At 43.6% G+C, this 23,235-nt stretch overlaps 2 protein-coding genes across 2 annotated transcripts in view; one reads left to right on the top strand and one right to left on the bottom strand.

The window, feature by feature from the left end:
- Window positions 1-3,581, top strand: part of LOC144093606 (glycine receptor subunit alphaZ1-like) — a 15,115-nt gene extending 11,534 nt beyond the window's left edge. Inside the window, exon 8 of the mRNA XM_077627165.1 lies at window positions 806-3,581. Coding sequence (XP_077483291.1) covers window positions 806-991 — 186 coding nt within the window. The 3' untranslated portion in view covers window positions 992-3,581. The remainder of the gene's footprint in view (window positions 1-805) is intronic.
- Window positions 3,582-5,949: 2,368 nt separating this feature from the next.
- LOC144094752 (cell adhesion molecule 4-like) overlaps window positions 5,950-23,235 on the bottom strand; it is a 75,977-nt gene continuing 58,691 nt past the window's right edge. The window contains exon 4 of the mRNA XM_077628662.1: window positions 5,950-6,553. Coding sequence (XP_077484788.1) covers window positions 6,477-6,553 — 77 coding nt within the window. The 3' untranslated portion in view covers window positions 5,950-6,476. The remainder of the gene's footprint in view (window positions 6,554-23,235) is intronic.

Genomic DNA, 23,235 nt, shown 5'->3' with positions numbered 1-23,235 from the left:
ACTGAGGAGGAGCAAGTTGGACGCCAGCAGAGCGAACACGAAGGCTTAACAAGATAGCTTTCCAGGCCATGTTCGGAACTCGGCATAGCTTACATATTTTCGCGTATTATATTCTACTGCAGAAAAAATAAATTGTAAAAATTTGTCTGTGCATAAGTGGAAGCCCTAATTTCATGACAACGTGAATTCCTCAGACTCTTACGAAATTCATGCACGGCGCAAATAAAACTTGCGTGATTGCATAATTACACTTCTGCCCAAAAATATTTGCAACATAAAAAATTTTCTCATAATCCGAGGTGTCTTCCGCAACGAAACTTCTTCTACAGCGTTCATTAGTAGAATATTGCAACCTGCCAGAGAACTAAGTGACAGCACCGCATAGAACTTCTTAGGTGTGCTGTGGAACTCCACGACATCCTTCTTTATATCTTGTTTTGTAAGAGTGACCCTTTTTTAAAAACCCTAAAGAATGTCAAAATTCTGTACAGCAAGAATTTTAAATGCAGTCTGGCATCATGTACTCAGTAAAAACAGCGCTAGGTGCTTCTAAAAAAAATTCTTTTAAAGTGGCGTGCAAAATCGTGACGCCTTGGCGCAAAACGAATGAAACAATATTTGCTACATCTTATCAGTGAGTAAACTCTAAATTAAATCAATGAATTTTTAGAAACGAAGTATCAAACTTAGGCGAGAAGGGGGAGCGCTAAGAACCAGCTACTTCATAGGTCTAAAAAATGAACCATCGATTGTTTCTGCTTCGGTGTTCTTGGAAGTTTTTTCTTCGTCGCCTTTTCTTTTTCAGGAGTCAAACATGGTCACCACAAAGCACGGAGTGGCCATTGTGAACGCCGTTCCGGAGAATCAGGTGCCCCTCCAGTGCACCGTTCGGGCAAAAACAATCGACCAGGTCTGCCGTGTTGCGTTCCCGGCCATTTTCCTCGTCTTTAACTCCATCTACTGGCCATACTTCATGTGCTTCACAGGCTAAGACATTGCCGACTAATGTTTCGAAGCACAGCACATCGTATTTACCCAGATGCCTGTTCGTTAACGAGGCACCTCGCTAATTGACCCTGTGGCGTCCTTAGCCAGCGGCGCAATATAGTTTAGAGCAGGGAATGACGGTGCATTTAGGGCGAACAAAAGTATCTGGCATCCAGCCTCAGCTTCCCCCTCTCGTTAGTTTCAGTCGATTTTTCTCGGATGAGAGTAGGAAGGTAATCTGTGCCTCTGCACGTAGGGCGGCGATGGCTCGCTATTTGAAGGCATGTGTTTCACAGCAGCTACGACCTCTCTTAAAAAAAAAACAAAAAAAAAACACGTGCGGTGCGATAAGAAAAAGGCATAACACTTTCGAAAACTAGGCTTTCTTTGCTGTTGTGATGCTTGAGCAACGAGTGTGAATATTTCAAAGGCTTGTCGCAAGCTGGTGTGTGGGAAACAAGATGCTTTAGCAGGAAAAAAGAAGTAGTACTCACTTGCGGCAAGTATTTGAATTGAAGGCGTTCACGAGGTTTTAAGAAAGTAGACGGTTTCGCATTTGAATTGTACCGATAAGCTTAACTTCCGTTTTCTCATGTAGTGTAGATTAGACAATAACCTAAATTTCCAGCAAAGAATAATAATATGTGACTCCGCAGTTGTTGATGGTTAAAACATTTGGAGAGAGAAAAGCTGTAGAATATGGGTGGGGCCTTTAGCGCTGAGGGCAATATGAGCAGTGCAGCTTCAGGGGTCTCCGAAGAGAAGGAGAGAGGGATGAGTGAAAGGTTTGGGTGAATTTGGCAGGCCCATGTAATGTGGTGTAGGGAGAGAAACTCCTAGCGGTCCAAGACATTTGTCGAGGTATTGAGAATGGTAGAAACGATGTAGTAATGCGAGGTGCCTGCATGTGTGGGACTGACGTTTGTGCCAAATCGTGGCCAAATCGAGCGCCAGGCTTGGCTCTTGTGCAAAAGGAGAGAGGATGCGAAACCTCTAGTCTAGGTGGTGGCCGAGGATTTTATTGTACTTGATCGGAATGTGCGAGTCTGGATACATTGGTCTATCTGCTGAATATGGCACCCGGTGTACAGAGGCTTGGGGCACAGCATAGGCTTGCTGATTACCAGGTACAGTCTTATGGCCGGGGGTATATAAAAGCTTGGCTTGTGGCAGTGTGGTCCGGAGGCTGGTGAGCATCCTCAGAGCGCAGGAAGTAAGCTTGCCGTCACGGTAGCGGCATAAAGTGGCTTGGGAGCCAGGGATCACGATTGCAAGGCCGATGGGGGCTTCTCCAGCTGCTTTCGATTTGGTACTGACCAGTGATATGGTAGCCACTGTCTTGAGTTTGGGGTTGACAACCCTCACGGCGGCCACTTGGTGCCCCGAATTCATGGCAGCCTCCATCCGTCGGACTTTATCGTTGGTGTCATACATTCGCTAAAGCGCCTTCACTGTGGAAACACGGGGACCGAGGCGCAGAGCACGGATGGCGGACGACGCTGTTCAAAACTTTGCGCTTCCTGGTAAGCGCGGGAAAACTTCACGGCGCCCATATTTTATCTGCGAAGATGCGTAGCTTACGCCCTGTCACGAAGTTTGGTGTGCCTGTAAGAGTTCGACGTGCCTACTAAGAGACCAGGTGTCAGTTTGTGAACGTTATTGTGTGAATAATTGCGAGCGCGAATCTAAAACATGTGCCCACGTGAACACTAGTCGATTTTTGAAAGAATACGATGCGAGACATGCTCAAGAAAACATGGCCGCCAGACAAAAGCCCATTATCTTTCTGATGCCCGCGATCACGCACACACGTAGTTTTTTTATGGGCGAATTTATGTGAAGAAAAGAAGACAATTACGACTGAATGAGCTCCTATACATTCCGTAATTCCAGACAGTTTGTTGTTTTTGTACACTAAAGGCTGAATTTCGTTTATTTTATAATGGTTATGCGCCTTTATTGACATCCTATTCAGAACAGTTCAGGTTGGTTACAATGTTTGTACGAAATATTTTATGTTGTGAAATGGAGTTAATGGTTTACAGCAGGTTTCACTGAAGGATAGAGCGTGCTCTTATCATTAACAAACGCATCCGTGCCAACACCCTATAGTGGTTCGTGTACTAATCATAATTTTTGTGGCCCTTAAACATCCCATGTACGTGCTCGTAACCAGAAGATATGTCGCAAAAGGATACGATCTTTCGTTGTGTTTATTTTGAGCTGTACTATACTACGGTATTTCTGGTGAAACTGTAAAGCTTTAAAAGGATATATGAAGCTTTTACAGCACGTGAACTTGTTTTTTAATCTTTCAAGCACATGTTCTCTTACTGACCGTTCTTCGAGTCTGTTTGTGTGCTTACGCAGGCTAAAAACGTAAACATTTTGTTCAAAAGAGCCAATACTCGGATAAGTGATCCTACTTACGTTCTTTGTGGTATGTTTTGCACCGCATTGGTGTATTGTCCCGTAACGACAGGTGTGTCGCCAATGTTATCCATAGCAGGTATTGAGACATCGGCGAATAATTATCAGCTGTTGCACATCATTGTATATTTTTTTAATAAAACACCCTGTAAATTTCTTTTCGCAAGCTGAGTTCTTTGTGACAATTTTGAAGGTATTTTAAAAGCCAGGAAGCCAAGTCCTGAACGCACCCCGAGTCTCCAGCGTCCGCGCTCTGTTGGAACAAGAAGCGACCTGCATATTGTTCTCTCCTTTCACCCTCACCTGGTGTGGCTTGCTAGGCCAACAACCAGGCAGACCTTCCCTTATTCATTAAACTCTCTTCTCCTCTCCTTCATCTGCAAATGACGCCATGCGCGGAAGACGAGAAACATAGCCAATTATGCGACCGTCTCTCATCGAAAATATGGTTTCGCTTGTCACACTACTCATGAGGATGTCGGCGATTGTTTATGGTTGGGCAGTGGAACAATCTGAGCGCCACCTAGGCAGCGAGGACCTCCAGAAGCGTGTGCTCTAAAACAGATGGTCAACTGTTCACTCGGCTGCGCTCTGCGTCGGTTCCAATCTAGCTAAGAAGGATTTGGCCACATGTTCACATTGTGAGCGCAAATTCCTTCGTGGATGTTGAATTCAACTTCGCCACGGTTACAGTGCAGCTTTCGACTGGGATTGCCCAGAATAAAAGCTAAATGCGGTTAATGCTTACTACGAGGGTTGGGTTCACTCGAGCATGTGGCACTGGGCTAGCACAATAGGCCAAATCCACTTGATATAATCTGCCTTCAACGCCACCGGTGTACATCTTAATCTTCTCCGCAGCGAGAGTATTCTCATCGGTAAGTTTAGATAAGATTACGCACATGAAATAACAATCATTCAGATTAGGAATTACAGGAACTTAATGTTATTTTCTTGACTTGTTTGACGCCGTCTTGCTGCCTTCTCTCCGCTGTAGCCTCCAAAGAGAGTGTGAAAGCGGTATAAAAATATAATTTTCTAAGTGTTTTTTCAACTGGATTTTGAATTCATTTACTTACAGTCAAAATATGCAGCATGTTTATAAAAGCTTATTTAAGCGTCGGCGCCCAGTACAAACTTACCGGAACTTACCTTAGTGTGCCGTTAAGTTATTGGAGCCCAGTTGAGATCTTTTTCTCTAGATATATTTCATATAGGATGGCTCCATTCTATAATGTCAAAATTAACAATACTAAAGACTATGCTGCGAAAGAAAGGTAGACAATAGTTGACACTCTTGCAATATACTAGTCGGTTGTGCGAAAGGCAACGGCAATGGGACGGATTGCCCGCCGCATGGTTTGCGCAAGCAAACTGCGGCGGTACACCTACAGCTCTTAAAGCAGACCGTTCATGGAGTGCCATTCAAAGATGAACACAGGGGTTCACCTTGCTGCCACACGTCTGCCCTTTGACTAGCAGCACACTGACTGCCGAGAGCAATAAACCTGAAACGTAGGGTCGAATCACATTTGGGATAAATATAGAAATTTTGTAGAAATATCTTCTTCACCAAAAGTTCGCTCAACTGAAACAACTGAAATGAGCACGCTATGGTTTATTTTCAAGAACCAATTAAAACACAGAATGAAATTGGTTACAAAAGGCATTTGATTCACAAATCCACAACCACAAATTTTGTGTTATGTGTTTTGTGTAAACTGCACAATTTTTTAGAGACCATTTTTGTTTCAAATTGCTATCGTCGTAGATTAATACAGCTCGTAACTGTTGTTATGCCTCTTATCGGTCCAAATCCCTACTGGAGGGCAGATTCTTGCAACATCTCAAAAGATCGGTACTTTTGTTCCTGAAATTTTCAATCAACTTCATGCACTCAACCACGAGACAGAACATGTGCCATCAGCTGCAAGCTTTACACACTTTTCAACATTGTAGTCTATGCCTGCGTACTTATCGAATTACACAGCGCTCCCCTCATTAATTACCACAGTGGCGTCTGCGTCAGCCACAGCGGCTTTCAGATGCTAAGCTCCAGGTGACCGTTCCTGCATGCTTGCCGAAGCAAAACCTTCTTAATGGTGAGAGCCAGCCTAAAATTCTTCATTTTAATCTCATTTCTGAATGGCATTTCAGGACAGCATTTTCTAAAATTTTTGTCTGATATAATCTTTTGAAGCGGTGTTACACTCTGTTAAGCAAGTGGAGCATAGATGATCTGTGTTTTGACGAATCCCAAAAATATTTTTTGGATTACGCACTGAAGCTAATAAAGTGGATTGTTGAGCTAGTTGGTGCATGATCGAATAAATGGCAGCGGAAAGTAAACGAAGACATCGAAGAAACACACAGACGAGGACGATGCTCGTCCTCGTCTGTGTGTTTCTTCGATGTCTTCGTTTACTTTCCGCTGCCATTTATTCGATCACGCACTGAAGCTTCGAAGTACACAAGGAAAGGTGTATTCTTGCAAAGTACTTTTATTTCCATAGAGGAAACAACATTGTTACATCGCAGGCTGCTCTCAAACACAACATGACAGAGATTTTAACGCAGTCAACCAAGGCTTAGAAATGTTTGGAGGTATTTTGCGGGAACCTGTACATTAACTTTTTCTTATTTATTGTAATTACCACTGATGCAGGGCAAAAATATAGAGTAGGTGTTATTAATGTGCCAGAAAACAACGTGATTGCAGTAATGAGCTGTGCTTTTCAGGGCGGCATAAATATATCAGTGCCAAAGTGTGAATTGTCGAAAGCAGGCATTCTGTTAGCTTTATTTTTCAACCTATGGTCAGTTTAAAAACGCTAAACATAGACATTCGCGCAACAACACGTAGACGAAATATTTGCTTGTAAAACCTAAAGCTGCTCTCTAGCTTTTATTGTAATGCTTCAGCTGTCTGCTACTTAACGTTTATCATAATGTGCCATTTGAACCGAAAGTTTAGGCTGAAAACGTTCTATAATTCACTGAATATTTCGGAAAAAACGTTCAGCGTGGCGAAGTACCTCTTTCTGGAGTTGAGCATGGCACTATACTTGAGTCATTACTAGGCAAAGCAAAAACAAATGTATCCATGGCCAACAGGTGCAGTACGGTGCCCGTGAACCTGAAAAAAAAAGTGCATCATTGCGTCAGTATCGATAAATTGAAACTTTTTGCGCACAACACCGGAAACAGGTACTCAAATCAGTTAGATAGTAGATACCTTTAGCCTACAGAGCATCGAGTTAGCGTTACCGTTGTCTGATTGAGGGGAGCTCGCGCGTCGACAGTGCGCATGCTCAGATCGCCTTGAGGGCGCCAGATGGCGCGAGGCACCCGGAAGCTGCGCGCTCGCCTGCCGCATTGCGACCAATCAGCGCGTGCGCAATGGCGATGGTCGGGCTCCCGCTATTCCGGTCGCGCTAACGGCAGCACGGTTCGCGGTATCCTAAAGGTGTCTGTTAGGTTACATTCGTAAGTCCACAGAGATACAGCTTTATTTAAGCACAAGAAGTGTTTAATGAAGACTCGATCCTCACGACCACTAATGCTTCGTGATCTCTCAGCTCTGTTCTACGTCATGAATAATTTTGAACCAACGATCGACAATAAGCTCTGCTTAGCAAATGAGAGGTAGCGAGCTTATTATTTTTCGAAATTATTTAATACCCAGACACAACACAGTCGAGAGGTCGATTTGTCGTTAGATATTCGTTCTATAAGCTGACCTTTACGTAAGTGTTGGAATTCTTTCTTCTGATTTACACCACTGAGGCACAAAACGACATGATCGTTTGAATGCTTTTGATTATTTTACTATTTATAACGAAAGCAAAAAAGAAAAATTTCTCCTCCTTTTAACTCGACATCAAATAAGTTGCGAGGACAGGTAAGAATAATAAAGAGGTGAAAAGGTAAAATGCTGAATTGATTATGCCACAACAGCCGTCATTTTACCGCCAAAATGGAAGGATGAAAATCAATATGCTGCTCAGCACTGGTGAAATGAAAACCGCTATATGATGTGCAAGACATGAAGAGCCAATATGATTTATTTCTTGTGCTGCATTCCTCAAAATAACCTAATACTAATATTAGCACCATTGAAAGTTCAAGACGTTTTCAACTACCGACGGTCCAGTGCACTGAACGACTACTTACTGGGTCGCTGACCTCAAACAAGTCTTTGCTACTGTGTCTTCTCGCATAGGAATTCGTTCTAATCTGGGCTGTCCCAGAATGCCCACTCTACCGATCAGAGGTGTAACGAAGATTGATTTACAAGCATACAGTGTGGAAGCATGGCTGAACGGTCCCAGAGACAGAGGATATGGAAGAGCTGCAACGAGAAACACTAGGAAATAAGCATCGAAGATGGTGCCTGGATGTCGTAATAGTTTAGGACAAGCAAAGGCAAATAAGGAGCAAGATACTGGCCTGCAAACGAGGCAGAAACGCTCCTGCCATGGGTCTGAGATCTTAAAACTATGAACAGCGAGAAGTGGTTCTTAAGAGTTGAAAACATATCAAAAGAGTTTGTGGTGCTCCTGCGTTGTTATTGTTTTCTTGAAGCTTGCACATAGATGAAGTATAGAGTATGCTCGCAGCAGTCGAAATCAAACAAGCATCAACACAGAAAACTTTGATTTGCGCTAGATGATGGACTAGCGCTGATCCTGAGCCGTTCTTCCGCTCTGTTCGTCTTTTTAGGTTCTTTTGTTTTCTGCATCACCAGTAAACTTTATATGAAAAAAATGTGCAAAATGTTCAGAGCCACGTATTATATAATGTGATTTGCAGAATTTCTTTTTTTTGTCTCACGAAATTATGTTATCACAAACGTCAAGAAATTTTTGTGCATTTAGTCAAGTTACTCGCATGGGCCGAATGAGAATTTTCTCTTAGGCGTTTAGTCTAAAACTGCCCACATCGAACGGAGCTACGAAAACTGCCGACAGGCTCACTGTGCAATAGTTAGCAATATGTAATACTTGCTACCAATCAAAAATAAAAGACTGAATGCAGCTATTGTATATGCGTATATAAGTCCACAAGTATGCACGTGGTTACAGCGTAAACCTGAGCAACTACTGTAACGAAAGGCCTGGAAGGAAGATGGCTTTACCCACAAACAGGATAGATCAAAGCAATGTATGATAGCAAACTACGCTCAGCGTGACATACATTGGAAAACAAGACCGTGTATGATCTGTTTTGCTGAGCTGTATTATCCTGGATCATTTTATATTTTAACTTTGTCTGCTTTGTTTGATGTTGAGGTGAGTGTGTGGACATTAGGTCTCCAGAGTGGTGGAAGCAAAACAAGCACGAAAGTTTCACTTCTCGAAGAAGGTGAAGTGATTAACAATGAAGAGCAACTTTTTGCAGCGTCGGGTGAGGGTGCGCCACGCAATTTCGCAAACTGCGTAATACAAGTAAATCAGATAAAATAGTGCTTCGGACGCGCTACCAGACGGTGCCATGTGCTGTTCCTTTACAGCGCCAGCTGCTGATTGTCTTGTGAGTGAAAATCGTTTATGCAAGAGACGGTGAACAACTGTAGACGCGTATTATGCTCTGCACTGAAACGAAGGCACCTTCTGTGTTCTGGGGATGTGTTGTAAAACTTATTCGCACCAGCGCCTTTCAATTCGGCATGAGAATATGGATTGGTGAGTCTAGAAATGTTTGTGTGTTCGTAAGAAGCAAGGGAACTTAGGCGTGAACGTTATAGTAAACGCAAGAAATGGTGCTGTCAAGACTCAGGGTTGCATGCTCGCGATGCTAAAACATACAAGACTAGGCGAAGATGTGTGTGTAAGCAGTTCACCCTGGGATCGTAAGGGTGCGGGACAACGGTGTGAGGACTCCAAGCTCGCGAAGCCTACGTGCGGCTGACGCTGAAAATCTTAGTAAAAATCTTAGTAGAAATCTTAGTAAAAATCTTAGTAAAAGCCAGAAGCGACTCTGACTACAACACGTTTCAGTAAAAATAATAGCGCGGAATCCCATATATTGAATTTTTTCATAGTGTCTTAACCTTTCATGAATACAAGATCCTCAGGACTAAAAGGTCCCGAATTTCTGTAGCACGTTTGACGCACCTGAACTCAAAAATGATATTTATGGCGAGTGCTTCAAAATTAATCGCTCGAGATTTTCCTTCTCGAAAAAATTTCCTATAAAATAATTTGAAACGCGCAGTAGATTACAGCAATAACCACGTAGTCACCTAACGTGTATCTGATTTACCGTACGCGGCAATCGCTACGTTTATTGTCATAATTGTGGTGACATATTCACAAAACTAGCCCTCCGTGTGCATAAGCTTCCAATTTGAAAAATAGTCGGTGGTTAGCAGTTTTGATGCCTTGCAACGGTTGTTGGATTTTTCATGCCTCAATGAAAACGAATACACTAGAGTATAATTGTTCTCTTAAGGCCTCCGGGAAACAGAAGCAGACATTAAGATGCCTGATCTTAGAAACAATAACCGCCACTTTTAGAGGTGACCCGGCCATGAGCTTGTGAAAGCTGAACATATAGCAAATAAGTGAAAAGTTCCGCTATTTCTGGCGATTAAGGTTCGATCTTGGCTCTGACAGATTCGGAAGTAATCGTTAGAAAACGTGCACTATAAGGCGCAATAATATTGTAGTTTTTAATTGATTCCTCGTCTAAGGAATCAGACAGAGTTTATAAATAAACAGCACCGCCATCACATCTGTTCTTATTTGAGAGAAACCTCACGCATCTGCAACATCAGTTAGCTTTCATGGCAAAGATAAACAAATAATTTTGTCTGTTTGCACAAACATTTATTACAATTCCCAACTTGTCCAACGCCTGTAATTTTTTTGTTTTCTAAGGACTCATAACAACTTTTTTGGTAAATGTCGACCTACTGTTACGCTGATAAATTAAGTTAGCATAGATGTACGGCAAATGTCAGGAAAAAAAATTTTAAACGAAACCAGATCCCATTGGTCGTAAAACTAGTGCAACTGACTCGCTATTGCGCATAGGTACTGGCTTGCGTCGCAACAATATTAAGGTTTTATTCCAGTTTTGTCTGCCCCGCAGCAAGAATATAATTACTTTCAGAGTAATAGCTGCTCTACATTCTGACTGAGGGCACCAAATCATCTGAGCCTAGTAGTTGACATTTGCACGAAAGTGACAGGACTTGTCGTGATGCGCTTCACTCAGCAGAGCTTGGTTAGTTGGTTCGTAATGATGCTTTGCTCAGATTTCGCTCTCTGCGAACTATTTTGGACCGACACTGATCTGTCTGACCACTGCTTACACAACATTCTCTGTCGGTCATGACTCTCTCGGCCAGACATCCAGGCCTGGAATAGTAGAGGCGTCCTTTTGTAATGTCAAAGGTGACGTTGTATCACTGGCCTAAACATCAGTGACACGGATTTATCAAATCGCTGTCTGGGACATAACTTATTGTAATCAGTACACATGAGCACACCATCTTCAGAGTCAAAAAGTTGCACAACAATATCCTAATTTTCTCACTAGCCACGTTAAGCGTGACGCTTTTTCAGACCACCCGCTTGTCGACGCGAGGCAGTGCCGAAAACGCTGTTCGCATTGCGTTGCTTCCACCCCCATTTCCCGGAGCAGTAGGTAAGTGAAAGAGCGAGTTCAGAACGCGTGAAGTGTGCTGCAGGGGAGAATGGGAAAGGGAGGAGGGTTAAGAGAGTGGGGTTCGCAGGACACGGAAAGGCTCGGACCGGACGGCGTCCGCCAGTGGGGGAACTTATTTAGGGTTGGCCGAGCGATAATCTCCCGGGCGAGCAGGCCGCACGGCGCGGCTTCGCGGCGAAGACGGCCAATTTAGTCGGGCGGCGCTTATGGCCGGCCGCGAGTGGCGCCGGCGTGCATTGTGATGCCGCCGGGGTCGGGCGAGGAAATATTGGAGCCGTGACAGGGCGCTCGCCCGCGCGCACCCCCCGGGCGCCCTTAGAGCCCGTATTCATTTGGCACGCCGAACTCGTAATGGACGCACGAAAAGCCCAGCGAGCAAAAACAGCTGAAAGCCAAGTATAAAAGAACAGACCAGAGAGCGGACCCTTTCGAGAAGGGCCCGGGCCCGTCTGAGCGGTCAAATTTCCGCGCACCACGTCTCTAGCGCCATCTGCGGCACTAAGTGGAAAGTGTGCTGTGAGGTAGAAGGCTGTAGGATTTTTAATCGCCGCCGCGAGAAGGAGCCTCTTTTGTGGCTCGCCAACGTGCCTCGGAGAGTATTTGCGCCTGCTTCTCACGGTGCTGATATGGCTCGAGTTCTGGCCTCGTCGTTTTGCGAAAGGAATTATTTAAACTAGCGCTCTGAAAACTGACCCGCAGAAAGCAGCTAAGAACAAGCAAGTTAAATTGAAAAATAGTGCCGACCGCCTCTGCCCTCGAGCCTCAAATCACGCTGTCCTAAATTTCAGCGATTTACTTTCGGCCACCAGGATGCAGACATCTAAAACCGCGCATCTGAAGAAACCCGACCGATATCTTGCACTGAACTTTCATTACCTAAGACTCTAGGGTTGGCGTGTATATTAGCCATACTAATGCTAAAAACGTTGGAAATTGCCGGTAATTCCTATAATCCACGCTTTTAGTCAACCCGGCTTAACGTCGCTTGTTGAAGCACGTTTAACAGCGTTGCCTGAGAAACGAGTGGATGTCAGTGATGAGGCTTACAATATTTCGCGCGCTTGTCGATTAGCTATGAAGCATAGAGTTGTCCTGCATTATGTAAACAAAAAATTTTCGATGATAGCAATAATAATATTTGGGACAGCAAATCCGCTTTCTTCATAAAACTCTCGACGCATTTACCGAAAATACTTCACTTACCTTGACGTGAAGATTATATTCTTGGAATAAACAAGTTTACCTCAACTGTGCAGTACGTTGTTTTCGCAACGCTCAGAGCCAGTTACATAAACGACCGTAAACAACGCGCACGTTCAGCTAATTACGTTATGCTCTCTGTGCCCACAGGGTACCAACATCACGAAGGCAATGTCGGCAGGCAATGGTAAAAACTCGCTACCGCGACTTCCACATTAAGAATGCATGAACCAGCCGTGCATGTAACGAATTCCCTTGAGTCCATACGTTAATGTCTTTAGCACAAACTCAATCTGTGCAGTTCCCAAAGCGATGGTTAGTGGAACCTAAACATCTAACTAAATAAGGCATTTCACTGCTTCGCGTCTCCATTGGTAGTTCGTTGCTTCATTCAGAAGCTGCGCGGTAATGATCTTTAAAAGATGATGGGCTTGGTGGACGTGCAGCATTTAAACATGAACGTTAAATTGAGCTTGAACTGAAAGCGGAGGTCTCAAAAAAGCTTTCAGGTAATATACGCTAACTACAGTGAAGCACTCTAAAACTTCATGCAGGATAATAGCTCGTTTTTTTGTCATGATAAACAAATACACCTCAAAGGAAATACTAGAACAAGAACCATATACACAACAGAATGCCGCGTTCCTTGTCTTTCTTTTAACGCGACAGCTTAAGGCCGCGTGTCACCGAAAAGCTGGCGTCGTCCTGGGCGTCTTTGGTCAAGAGGGAAAAATTCATGACAAATCACCAGAGGAGCCACCTAGGGGCATGATGGGTAGCTTAGGTGAAGTGCCTTTGTGAACTCTTTAAAAGCCGGCCTACTGGATTAAGTGCGAACTGTACACTTTGGCAGGCGGCAGTTACATTAATCTTTGACTGCGAGATGTTGTTCGGGGAGAGCAACCTTGGTCTCACAAGCCCAACAGGTGGCTCTGTTAGAAACATTCATCTGCCAGAGTTGTGGCGCATCGCTTAACCGCTGCTCCACTGTACCACTGCACCAGGAGTGATAGGAGAACTCACCGGGAGCTGTGAATGCTAAGAATGACAAAAACTGCATATCTGGGCATTTTCTGATTAGCACTATCGCGCCATACCCCTAAGGCGGAGCTTAAGTGTTCCCCCCAGTTCTGACCCTTGGTTCAATGCAGTGCTTCATGTCTTCTTGAGGCATCCACTAGCTCAAACCTGCAGTATTGCTCCTGTCAGTTTTGTCTTCTTTATTGTTCTCTTTGTTCTTTATACCTGTAAAGAGTGATCCGCAACTGTTGTGGAAAGTTCTACTCCTACCCCCGTCGTTTCTTTTCATCTGAGACGTGCCAGTATTCATCAAAGAACTTTTCCACCAGTGCAGATCGGTACTTTCTTTCCAGTATCCCTTCACATCTTCCTTTTCCTTCTCTCTCTCTTGATTTCGACACGTAGCTAGATGATCTATGAGAGTAGTATATCGTCACCGATTTGGTTACTCTTGCTATCACGAAACCGGTGCTGTAGTTTGCGGGTCTGCGGCAGAAGGGGAGCTTGAGGGTAAACTTACTAAGGTTAAAGTCACTCTTATATGTTTGAGTATCCTGTAGATGGTACAACATTCGCACACTAAATATTTACGCAACAGCATACCAGTCTATGATTATAACGCACTTTCAAGCATGCTGGCTCTCGCTGTATTTCTTTTCCCATGGATTCTCCAAAAGCACAAAACCCCCCTGTCTAACCATCCTCTAATTTAACTTTCATCTCTTCTTGGAATTTTTTGTGTAGCAATGAGAACACAGCATTTGTACTTAGGTGTCTTGTTACACAATTAAATTTAGTTTTATACAGCGGATTACGACGGCTGTTACACTGGTCATACGCTCATCAAAAAGAGCGATATTATGAATGCAGTCAAGATAAGGTGAAATCAAAAATGAAATGCATTCCGTGCTCCCGAATGCATCGTGTTCCGCGCGCAAGAGAATATTTTGGAATTATCCACATTCTGCAACTCAACGTACAAGGACGTGGTTCAAAAAATGTGACACACGATAAAATATAAGTGCAAGTCTGTCCTATATTATGAATGCCGTGGAGAATACGAACGCGGCTCCTTAAAATTTGCTGATGGCGAATTCGTTATTTTATTTTAACCGTGCTTTTCGAGGTATTAACATGGTTTTTCACACAACTTGAACCTAAGATTAAAAAGAAAAGTGACGCACCGGAGCTGGGTGAGACCAGCGTTAGATTGTTTACCCTCGTGTGTCGCTCCTCAGAGTATTTTAAATTTCACCAAATTAGTTGCTTAGCTTAGAACAATGATGCAACAATTTTAATATTCATTTTAGGGCCATGTACATTTCTTTCAAGTGTATAGGGGCTTACGAAATAACCGGCCCAATTTTTTGTAGCAACCTATCCCCTACATAGTTCTTCTTTCCAGCATATAAAGAAAGCCCGCGAAATATGAAAAGTCACGTGACTGCGCTCTTACGCTACCGTATGGTTGCGCTGCCAAGCACGTCCTGAATGAACGAAGCGTGCGCGCTCACCGCCTTGAAGAGTGGGGCCGACACCGCTCTCAGCTTAGTCTTGGAAGTGCGTCAGCGCATTTTTCCTGAACATGGAAAGCGCGCGCCGTTATCTGCGATTAGTGATATAGGAACCAATTGAGACGGAGCTTCTATTAAGCCATCACGTAGACAAAAGAAACAACTAAGGGGAAGCAGTTAAGTGGAGTACTTCAAGATAGACTCTTTTATTTATTTTTATCACTTTGCAACTCGTCGAACTGAGCGACGGCTGCTCACTTGGTCACGATAAGCGCACTCGTTTCGGTGGTTCAAAAGACGACTGGAGCGCTACCATATGGTATGGCATGACCGCTGTCAAGTGCTTATTTTTTTCATATTTCGCCGCCTTTATTTAAACGCCGGATTAAAGAACCACGTAGGAGATACGTTGCTGCAAACTACTGGGTTGGTTATTTCTTATCCCCATCTGCAACTTAACGAAACGCACGTCGCTCTGAACTTAATATTTAAAAAAATTTGCTTATTTAAATGAACTGAGACCGATTTAAAAATACCTTCAGTAGCACGACATGACGGGAAACACTATGTCGTTGGTTTCACGAAACTCAGGTCCGCCACTTTCTTTTCTTAATCCTTGGTACAAGTTACGAGAAACACCACTTACATAAAGTGCAGTATCGGGTTAGCAAAATGCGACTGACGGGATCAACTTTATGTCGGCAAAATTTCGGTGTTTTCAGATCTGCTGGCACCCAAGTAACGTCGCTGCGGCGAGAGTACCTCGTTAAGCAAGAACACTGAGTGGTATGTCAAGTACTTTATCTGGAATGTTTTTTCTTTCAAACAAGAATATATTTGTGTGTTTATCCTCAAGATGCTATAAGAATATCGGATTGTTCTTTTTAATACGCACTGATTTTTTGGTACCATTTGGCCTTACACAGGCCTTTATAGGTGTGCTTTTGTTACTGCAAGATATAAGGTGACAAGATCGGATTGTTCGTTCAGTGCTGCTCTTGTTGTTTTTTCCCCGATATTCTTTCGGCAGAATATTAGGTGATGTGCGTTTGCACTGACAGGCTGCAAACATCAACAAAAAAGACTTCACGAACTCATGACGCCCCCTAACGCTTCATTCAAAGCAGTTTTTCCGGCAGTTCTATTTGAGCTGCGCGGCACGAGGAGCCTAATAAGCGGTTTCCTTCCAGAAATCATGGATAGCTGTCCGCCTACGTTCCGCCGGCGCCACATCACATTGACAGGCATAACGGCTCGTTGCTGGCCTCCTCGTTGTCAATTGTTAATAGCAGTGCCCCTGTGAACACATCAAAAATGCTGAATTTTCGAAAGTAAGAATATACGCAGTCATTAAGAGCAACGTAACAGCAGACAGTTGTGTGTGGTTAGTAAAAGCCTTCAATTATTCTCTGAATCCTCTCAATAACCAAAGCTAGCAGGTATTCGGATAAATCTTCCCTTAAAGCAGCTCAAGGTCTTGCACCATTTTCTTTAAGCACACTGTCCCCTTTGTCATTGTCTGCGCGGTCCTAAGCTTACCACACACTTTTTCCCTATTAAGTGACAGCCAAACTGCATTGCATAACGACTCGTTTGCAGATCGATTATTAACGCGGTACTGTTTAGGCCCCTTTCTGCGGAAAATCCGCTGTCATAGTCGGTGTTGGCATTGTGAGCGAGAAAGCAGGTCGCCCACGTTCAACCTAGGTGACGCCACAGTGTGACATCATCACAACCTGCCCAGCCAACCTGCCCATCGTGGCAGGTGGCAGTTAAATTAATGCTAGGTCACCAGAGTTTGCTCGGGAAGACCAACCTGGGTCTCACAAGCCCCTTATGTGGCTGTGTTTCTAATAACCACCTGTCGGGGTTGTGGCGCATCGCTTAACCGCTTCACCCCTGCGCCAGCTATAGTAGTAAGAGATCGCTGATCCGTGTCTGCGAAGTAATACACAAAAAAAGATTCCAGGCCGCTTAACGGACCATAACACTATCGCGTCCTATCCTTATGGCGTAGTTTGTCTTTTAAGGTTTTTAAGTACGAAAGCATTATGTCTACTTCAAGAGGTCTAACTGGATCACCCAGTTCGTTTGAGGCTTGACCTCGACGGTGACCTTGGCCAAACCATAAATAAATAAAAAAGATACTACCTTGACTGTTACTCGAACCCGCGGTGGCGCAAACAGATCAGCTTCGCTGGCCACTGCACGAGGGCACTATGCTGTAACCGCAGTTTTTTTCCTTTATTGCATAGAAATAGTGCCGAAAAGAAAAATCTAAGCATGCTTACGTCACAAAACTCTAGGCCACAATACCCCTGCACGACCCGACCTTCAAAAACATCAAAAAGTCTGAGAGGCACACACATACATCCAGATAGGGAAGCCAGCTAGGCGGCTGTTGCAGGGCGGCTTATACTCCCAGCACCAAAGCGCATTGTTCACGAAACAAAGATTTCGACTACCATGGTGATTTGGCTGGCGGTCCATCATGTGGCTCTTCGAGAAAATAAATAGTCCCCGCAACTTAAATAGATAGTATGGCACAACACTGTTTTTCTCCACAGGCAAAAAAAACAGATACTGTAGGGTGTGATGTCAATGTCCTTCTTAATTTTTCGTTGTAAAATGTCCCAGAAGAAATAGCATCAATGCACAGAACAAAACAATGGTCAATTGTCTCTGGTGTATTGAACAGGCAGCAATTCACTGTCCATGGCGCAAGCATCCTCTTAGCATGAAACGATGCCTTCACATGCAGCGTTGACGTGTGAAGCTTAAAAAAATGTTTTCGCGGCAGAAGAAATGCACATTCGCCTAACGCGTTTTAAAACACTGGTGTGAAGGAACTCCAGAAAAGGTTGCCGATACAACGGCACAGGGAACAAATACTCTGTAAGTGTCTGAGTCATCTGCCTTCTCGAGAGGCTATACAGGTAGTCTAAAGAAAAGCGCACATTGAGGAAATTGAAGATGTCAGCAACTTCCTTTAGGAATCCCATAAAGGCCCCTCACGAGTGTGTCCAGTCGGTGCGAATAGGAAAGGCAAATGATCACTGAGACGCCTGTTAAGTACAGCTACTAAAAAAGGGTGGTTTGCCGATTTAAAAACGAAAAACGCGAAACAAGCTGACGCACGAATACGTGAGCCAGGCCTATTCCACCAGACTCTAGAGAAAGAAATAGGTTATCGCGAAGCATGGGTTTCCATTGGGAACGCCATACGAAGGTAGGAAGTATTCTGTGCATAAGCTACACTTTCTTCTTCGCACAGTGGAGAACCTGCAGCACATAGGCAAGTTCTGCGAATAAAAATAATGTTGCAGACTTGAGCCCGAGCAAACACTGACAGGTCCCTACCCATCCAAGCCTGAGTTTCTCGCCTCATGGAAATTATCTGTGAATCCCAGTAGGCGCCACTGTTGCGAATTTGGTGAAGAGGAACCCCTAGGTACTGAAGGGCCCTGCAGTCCCAGCTTGCGCCGCCATAATTACTTGACGTTGTACCCCAATGACTTAACCAAAACTACTTGGATTTATTTAAACTAAGAGCCGCATCTGATACCTCACAAAACTGTTCAGTCAAATAAAATGCCTCAAGCACACTATTTTTGCCAGAACAAAAACGTGCGACATCATCTGCATAGACTAAAATCATAATTTCATATTGCGCCAGGGATAAACCACGTATAGTTGCGCTCTTAATAATAATGAAGCAAAGGGGTTCAACATATAGGGCAAGCAACAAAGGCGATAATGTACAGCCTTGGCGAACGAATAATTTCAATGGAATAGGTTTGGTTAGCTCTTGGTTAACAATAAGCCTTATGCTATCGCCGCAGTCGATAACGCCTCGTGTTAATCCGCAACACACTATCGCGCTGTGAATCGCACATTGTCATCTGCACCAACAAATACTACTGGAATGAAGAAGATGTTCATGCGCCAACGATGAAGAAGCTCTTGAGGCGGCCGGCTGACGCTCGTGCTGGAGAACAGTTGTTGTTGTTGATAGGCTAACAACAACAACAACTGCTGTTTGTAATCCTGCCTCTCGCCACTCTGCATCATTGATTAATTATGCAAGAGCCTTCATCGCCGACTCTTCCCACGTCCCAGTAAACTACCCTTCACTATTATCGGACTAATATCTTCGCCAGACGTGCCGACGACCCAGCAAAGGAAAACCATGAGCCAACCAGGCTTAACACGTGCTTTCGCACTTCTACTCGGTTTACCTACGTTAAAACCCTAGCACATGTTTGCCCTTCTTCGCGCAGGCAATGATGCTGACGTTAGGACTACTTACTAGCATCAAGCCTAGGAATGAATTGGCGTTGTAGGGCTACCATAAGTTATAAAATTTGCAGTTTTAGTTTACATATCATTCGATTTAATTGCTCAATCTAGCTTTCTACAACTGAGAATTCGAGAATCCTTCCCATGCCGCTAGTGCCCAGATGAGAACGTAAACCACTCAAAACATTTAATTATGTTAGTATATCTACGCTGCTATACTGTGTATATGACCCTCAATTGTAGGCTTTCATATGCATGTGTGATCTTTTGCTCTCCGGCGAACCGTACAAATTTCTTAATCTAAACAATTTATTGTCGGCACTCAAGTGTCTTTCGTTGCTCCCGAGCTAAGCCGTTATAGCATACAGTATGTAAAATTTCAATACATGGGTACTATTGGTCATCAGCTCAAGTATTTGGACACAAAACGGAAAGGACCCGTGTGCTGTGCGATGTCAGTGCACGTTAAAGATACCCAGGTGGTCAAAATTATTCCGAAACTCTCCACTTCGGCACCTCTTCCTTCCTTTCTTCTTTCACTCCCTCCTTTATCCCTTCCCTTGCGGCGCGGTTCAGGTGTCCGCCGATATGTGAGACAGATACTGTGGCATTTCCTTTCCCCAATAACCAATTTCGAATTGCGATTTACAACACATGCGGATAGGCAAAATATTTAGCTCGGGGAGAAAACGCTGCATAATACGACACCCGGCTCCTATTTCCTGTTTTTAAGACAATTTTTAGAGGCTCCTAATTATTATTTTAAATGGCAGAAGATTGTGCTACTTTTCAATACCCTCTAACTTTATCTTCTGGTCTCTACCGTAGAGTGGTTTGCTTGTAACTCTAGTTTGATGGAACTAACTGTATTGGCCGAGAACTACAGTGCTCTCAGCAACTTTCATGAAGGTTCGGTGAGTGCCTGTGCTGTATGCTGAACAGCCTCATAGAAAAACAATACAACAAACAAACGTACGTCACTGATCAGGTTCATTACATAGAGATTGCGGATGTCGCGCAGTCGCCGAAGACATGATTGTCATGCTTTTGAAGTCAGTCCTCTCTATACACTCCATACTGGCCTCTTCCCTCTATATCTCACATAATTAAAACGCTCACTTCAAATACCATGTACGCGAGGCCTACCTAGAGCCATGTGACTGCAATGGGCCCCATCTCGACGGCACTCACTGACGGAACTCACGGCACTAACGACGACAGCCTGATGGCTGACAGCGGCCGCAGACAACAGCGAAAGTACCATTAACTGTGTCCCTACAACAGTCAAGTTTGTATTCAGAGTGCAAAGAAAAAGAAGACGAAACAAGAGAGCGCATTGAGCGAACTAACAACTAATAATAGTAAACATGTTACTAGTTCGCTTCATTATCTTCCACTAAAACAACCAGACGCCAGTTTATCTTCGCTCTGGCAAAACATTTATTCTTCCTTTTGTTGCAATTTTTCAAATTGCTCCTGTACGTTAGGCTCTGCGCTATATCTTTTTTTCTTCACGACTGCAAACCCTTCATCATTGTCGAACAAAAAGCTCATTTTATTGCGAAACGCTGCACAATGTCGTTAACAGCCGCTTTTTAAGCACAAATGTTCCGGGAACGGAAACGGCACTATTTTCATCTAACAGGACGTGGTAACATCGGTTGGTAAAAGAAGAGCGGGACAGCTATGTTATTACAAAAATTTATATTCATGTTTTTTCATGTTCATATGCTTTGCATGGCCTCCGGTCGTCATACTAAAAGCTCCCTTTATCACGAAAAGAACCCATGAAATTTTTTGGGAACTAAATCCTTTTTCCTACAAGAGGGACTTCTGTGCTCTCCACATTCAAATCAGGTCAACTCTTTCGGGCACCATTATGAAAAATAGTTGTTGCAACGGCCACTGCAAATATCAGCGCGCTTGGTCATTTGATTTCGTCTCCGTCACACTAGCGCCAAGGATATCCGAAGAAAGACATTTAAGTTAATCAATCATTACCACGATCCTTTTGATCATCCTGTTATTAAAGAGCGATTAGATATTTCTGCATGCGCTGTATTTTTTAACAAAGTGACTGAAGTTTACAGTAACTATTAAAATATTGTAATGCTTCAGGTGATCTGATAATAGAACTCTTAATATTTCGCAGAGCGTTGATTGGAATTATTTTTTTCGTTTATATCTATACTTCCTGAATCTTACAATTCTCCTGCAATGCCCTCTATGGTAGGCGTAAAAATTTCATTCTTCTTGATACATATATTTTGCATTGGCACTGATGTGCCTTTATTGATGATTTTTTTTGTCAAGATAAGAACACTTATATTTCTTGCCCGAAACCCACAACTGCTAACCAAAGGCTTGGGTACCTACTACGATTTAAGCGACACAGCGAAAAAAAAAAGAATATGCACTTGGTTTCTGCCGGAGAGAGCATTAAGCGCTTGAGTAACTGCATTGAAATTGGTAGGATTACTCAACTTTAATGACTTTTTCTTTTTGCTGCTTCTGAGTGGTGCAGCGCTTAAAGGTACAGAAGTATTTGCTGGCAATGTCTTAATTTCCGCTTGCTTTGCGTTTGCACAAAAATAGATGCTTTTAAAACCGTAGAGCATGCACTATGTAACCGGAAGCTTAAGCAGATGTTTCTGAATGGTACTGCATAAAAAAATAAAACGCTGCGCTAAAGCAGTGTTGCAAGTGTCGGACTAGCGCAAGCAGGAAAATTTTATCGCCATGCTAATGCAAACACTTTGCTCATATTGCTTAACATTTCAGTCGCTGCAGACGCATCATGTTTCGGCACAAAGCTGTATAGAGCTGAAATTTGATCGTGGTAATTTCCGAGAGGATAGCTTTACCTTAAACGTAATTTTTTTTTCACGCTCTTCAGGAAGTTCGCAAAACACCAGCAGAGCAAAACGTTGCCCTTCTACGCGCACCCTTCTGCGTAAAACTTGAGACTAGTTTTAGCAGGCCATTAAAAGAGTATGCTGCAATGCAGGGACTCTGAAAACAGGTACACTTCTTCACGGCGAAAGAAAAGCAGCACAGACTTAACGCATATGCGGATACATCTACACAGTTTCTATCTTATTATACTCGGTTTCATTGTTTTTAGATGCTGAGGGTCGTAATCTTTTCCTTTATTTAGTTTCAAGGGGTCAGATACAGGTAACGCTCATTAGTTTTGACCTCAGTTGGCAACTTCAAAGCTGCGGTCAGCCGCATGAAGCTTGTTGCCTTATTAAAGCGAAGTTACACAAGATTTTCGCAATATCGTTGACATATATTGCTGCTGAATTATTTTCAAGGATTAAGAAAAAGCTTTAAGGCACGCTTGTCTGCTTCTTCCGTGGTCGTGGTCCGTGCAACTTCATCAGCTAACCCTCGTGGAATATTATGAATCTGGTGGGCCTCTTCTATGATCTGATACGATAAGACCACAGCCTGTGTCCGAAGTGCAGCTTATATGCATTCGTCGAAAACATAACGGTGATACTCTTTTCGGAGGCACACAGATATTCCAAGTTGCTAAGCAAGTGGCTCTGCTTGATATCAGAGCTAAATATGCCTGGTGATTAGTTGCGATAGCTGCTAGCTGCAGTGACCTCGCATCACGTGGCATCTGCCCAGGCGTCCGAGGTAAATATATACCCACACTTTTCGTCACAATCATTCGACGAAATGCGGCAGCAAGCACCGCCTAGTAAGTGAGCGAAAGCGATACCCCCAACAGGTGAATAAGATAAAGAATGTCAACGTTGGCAACAAAAATCGCGAAAATGGTGAGTATACATACAAGTGCGTGCAACAGCAGCACACTTTTTCTTTCACAAAACTTTGACAGCGACAAATAAAATTACGCGTAAATTTCACGGGCAATGAGAATATACGGAGCCCCGGTGTCACGTATGACGATATAGGTTTCAGTCTTAAGACATAGTAGGAAGCTATCGGTAGAAGGTAGGCTTGACCAGAAAGTAGAGGCATCGAGTTTCTACAAAAAAAGAAGCAAGTTCGTCGCATTAGTCTGAGGAAAACACAAAGAAGCCTGGAGCTGAAATCGTCGCTTACGTGTACAGGCTGTTTCATCTAATACGTTACA

This window comes from Amblyomma americanum, chromosome 6, assembly GCF_052857255.1.
Source record: "Amblyomma americanum isolate KBUSLIRL-KWMA chromosome 6, ASM5285725v1, whole genome shotgun sequence".
Taxonomy (NCBI): Eukaryota; Metazoa; Arthropoda; class Arachnida; order Ixodida; family Ixodidae; genus Amblyomma; species Amblyomma americanum.
This window is presented reverse-complemented; position numbering and strand designations above follow the sequence as displayed.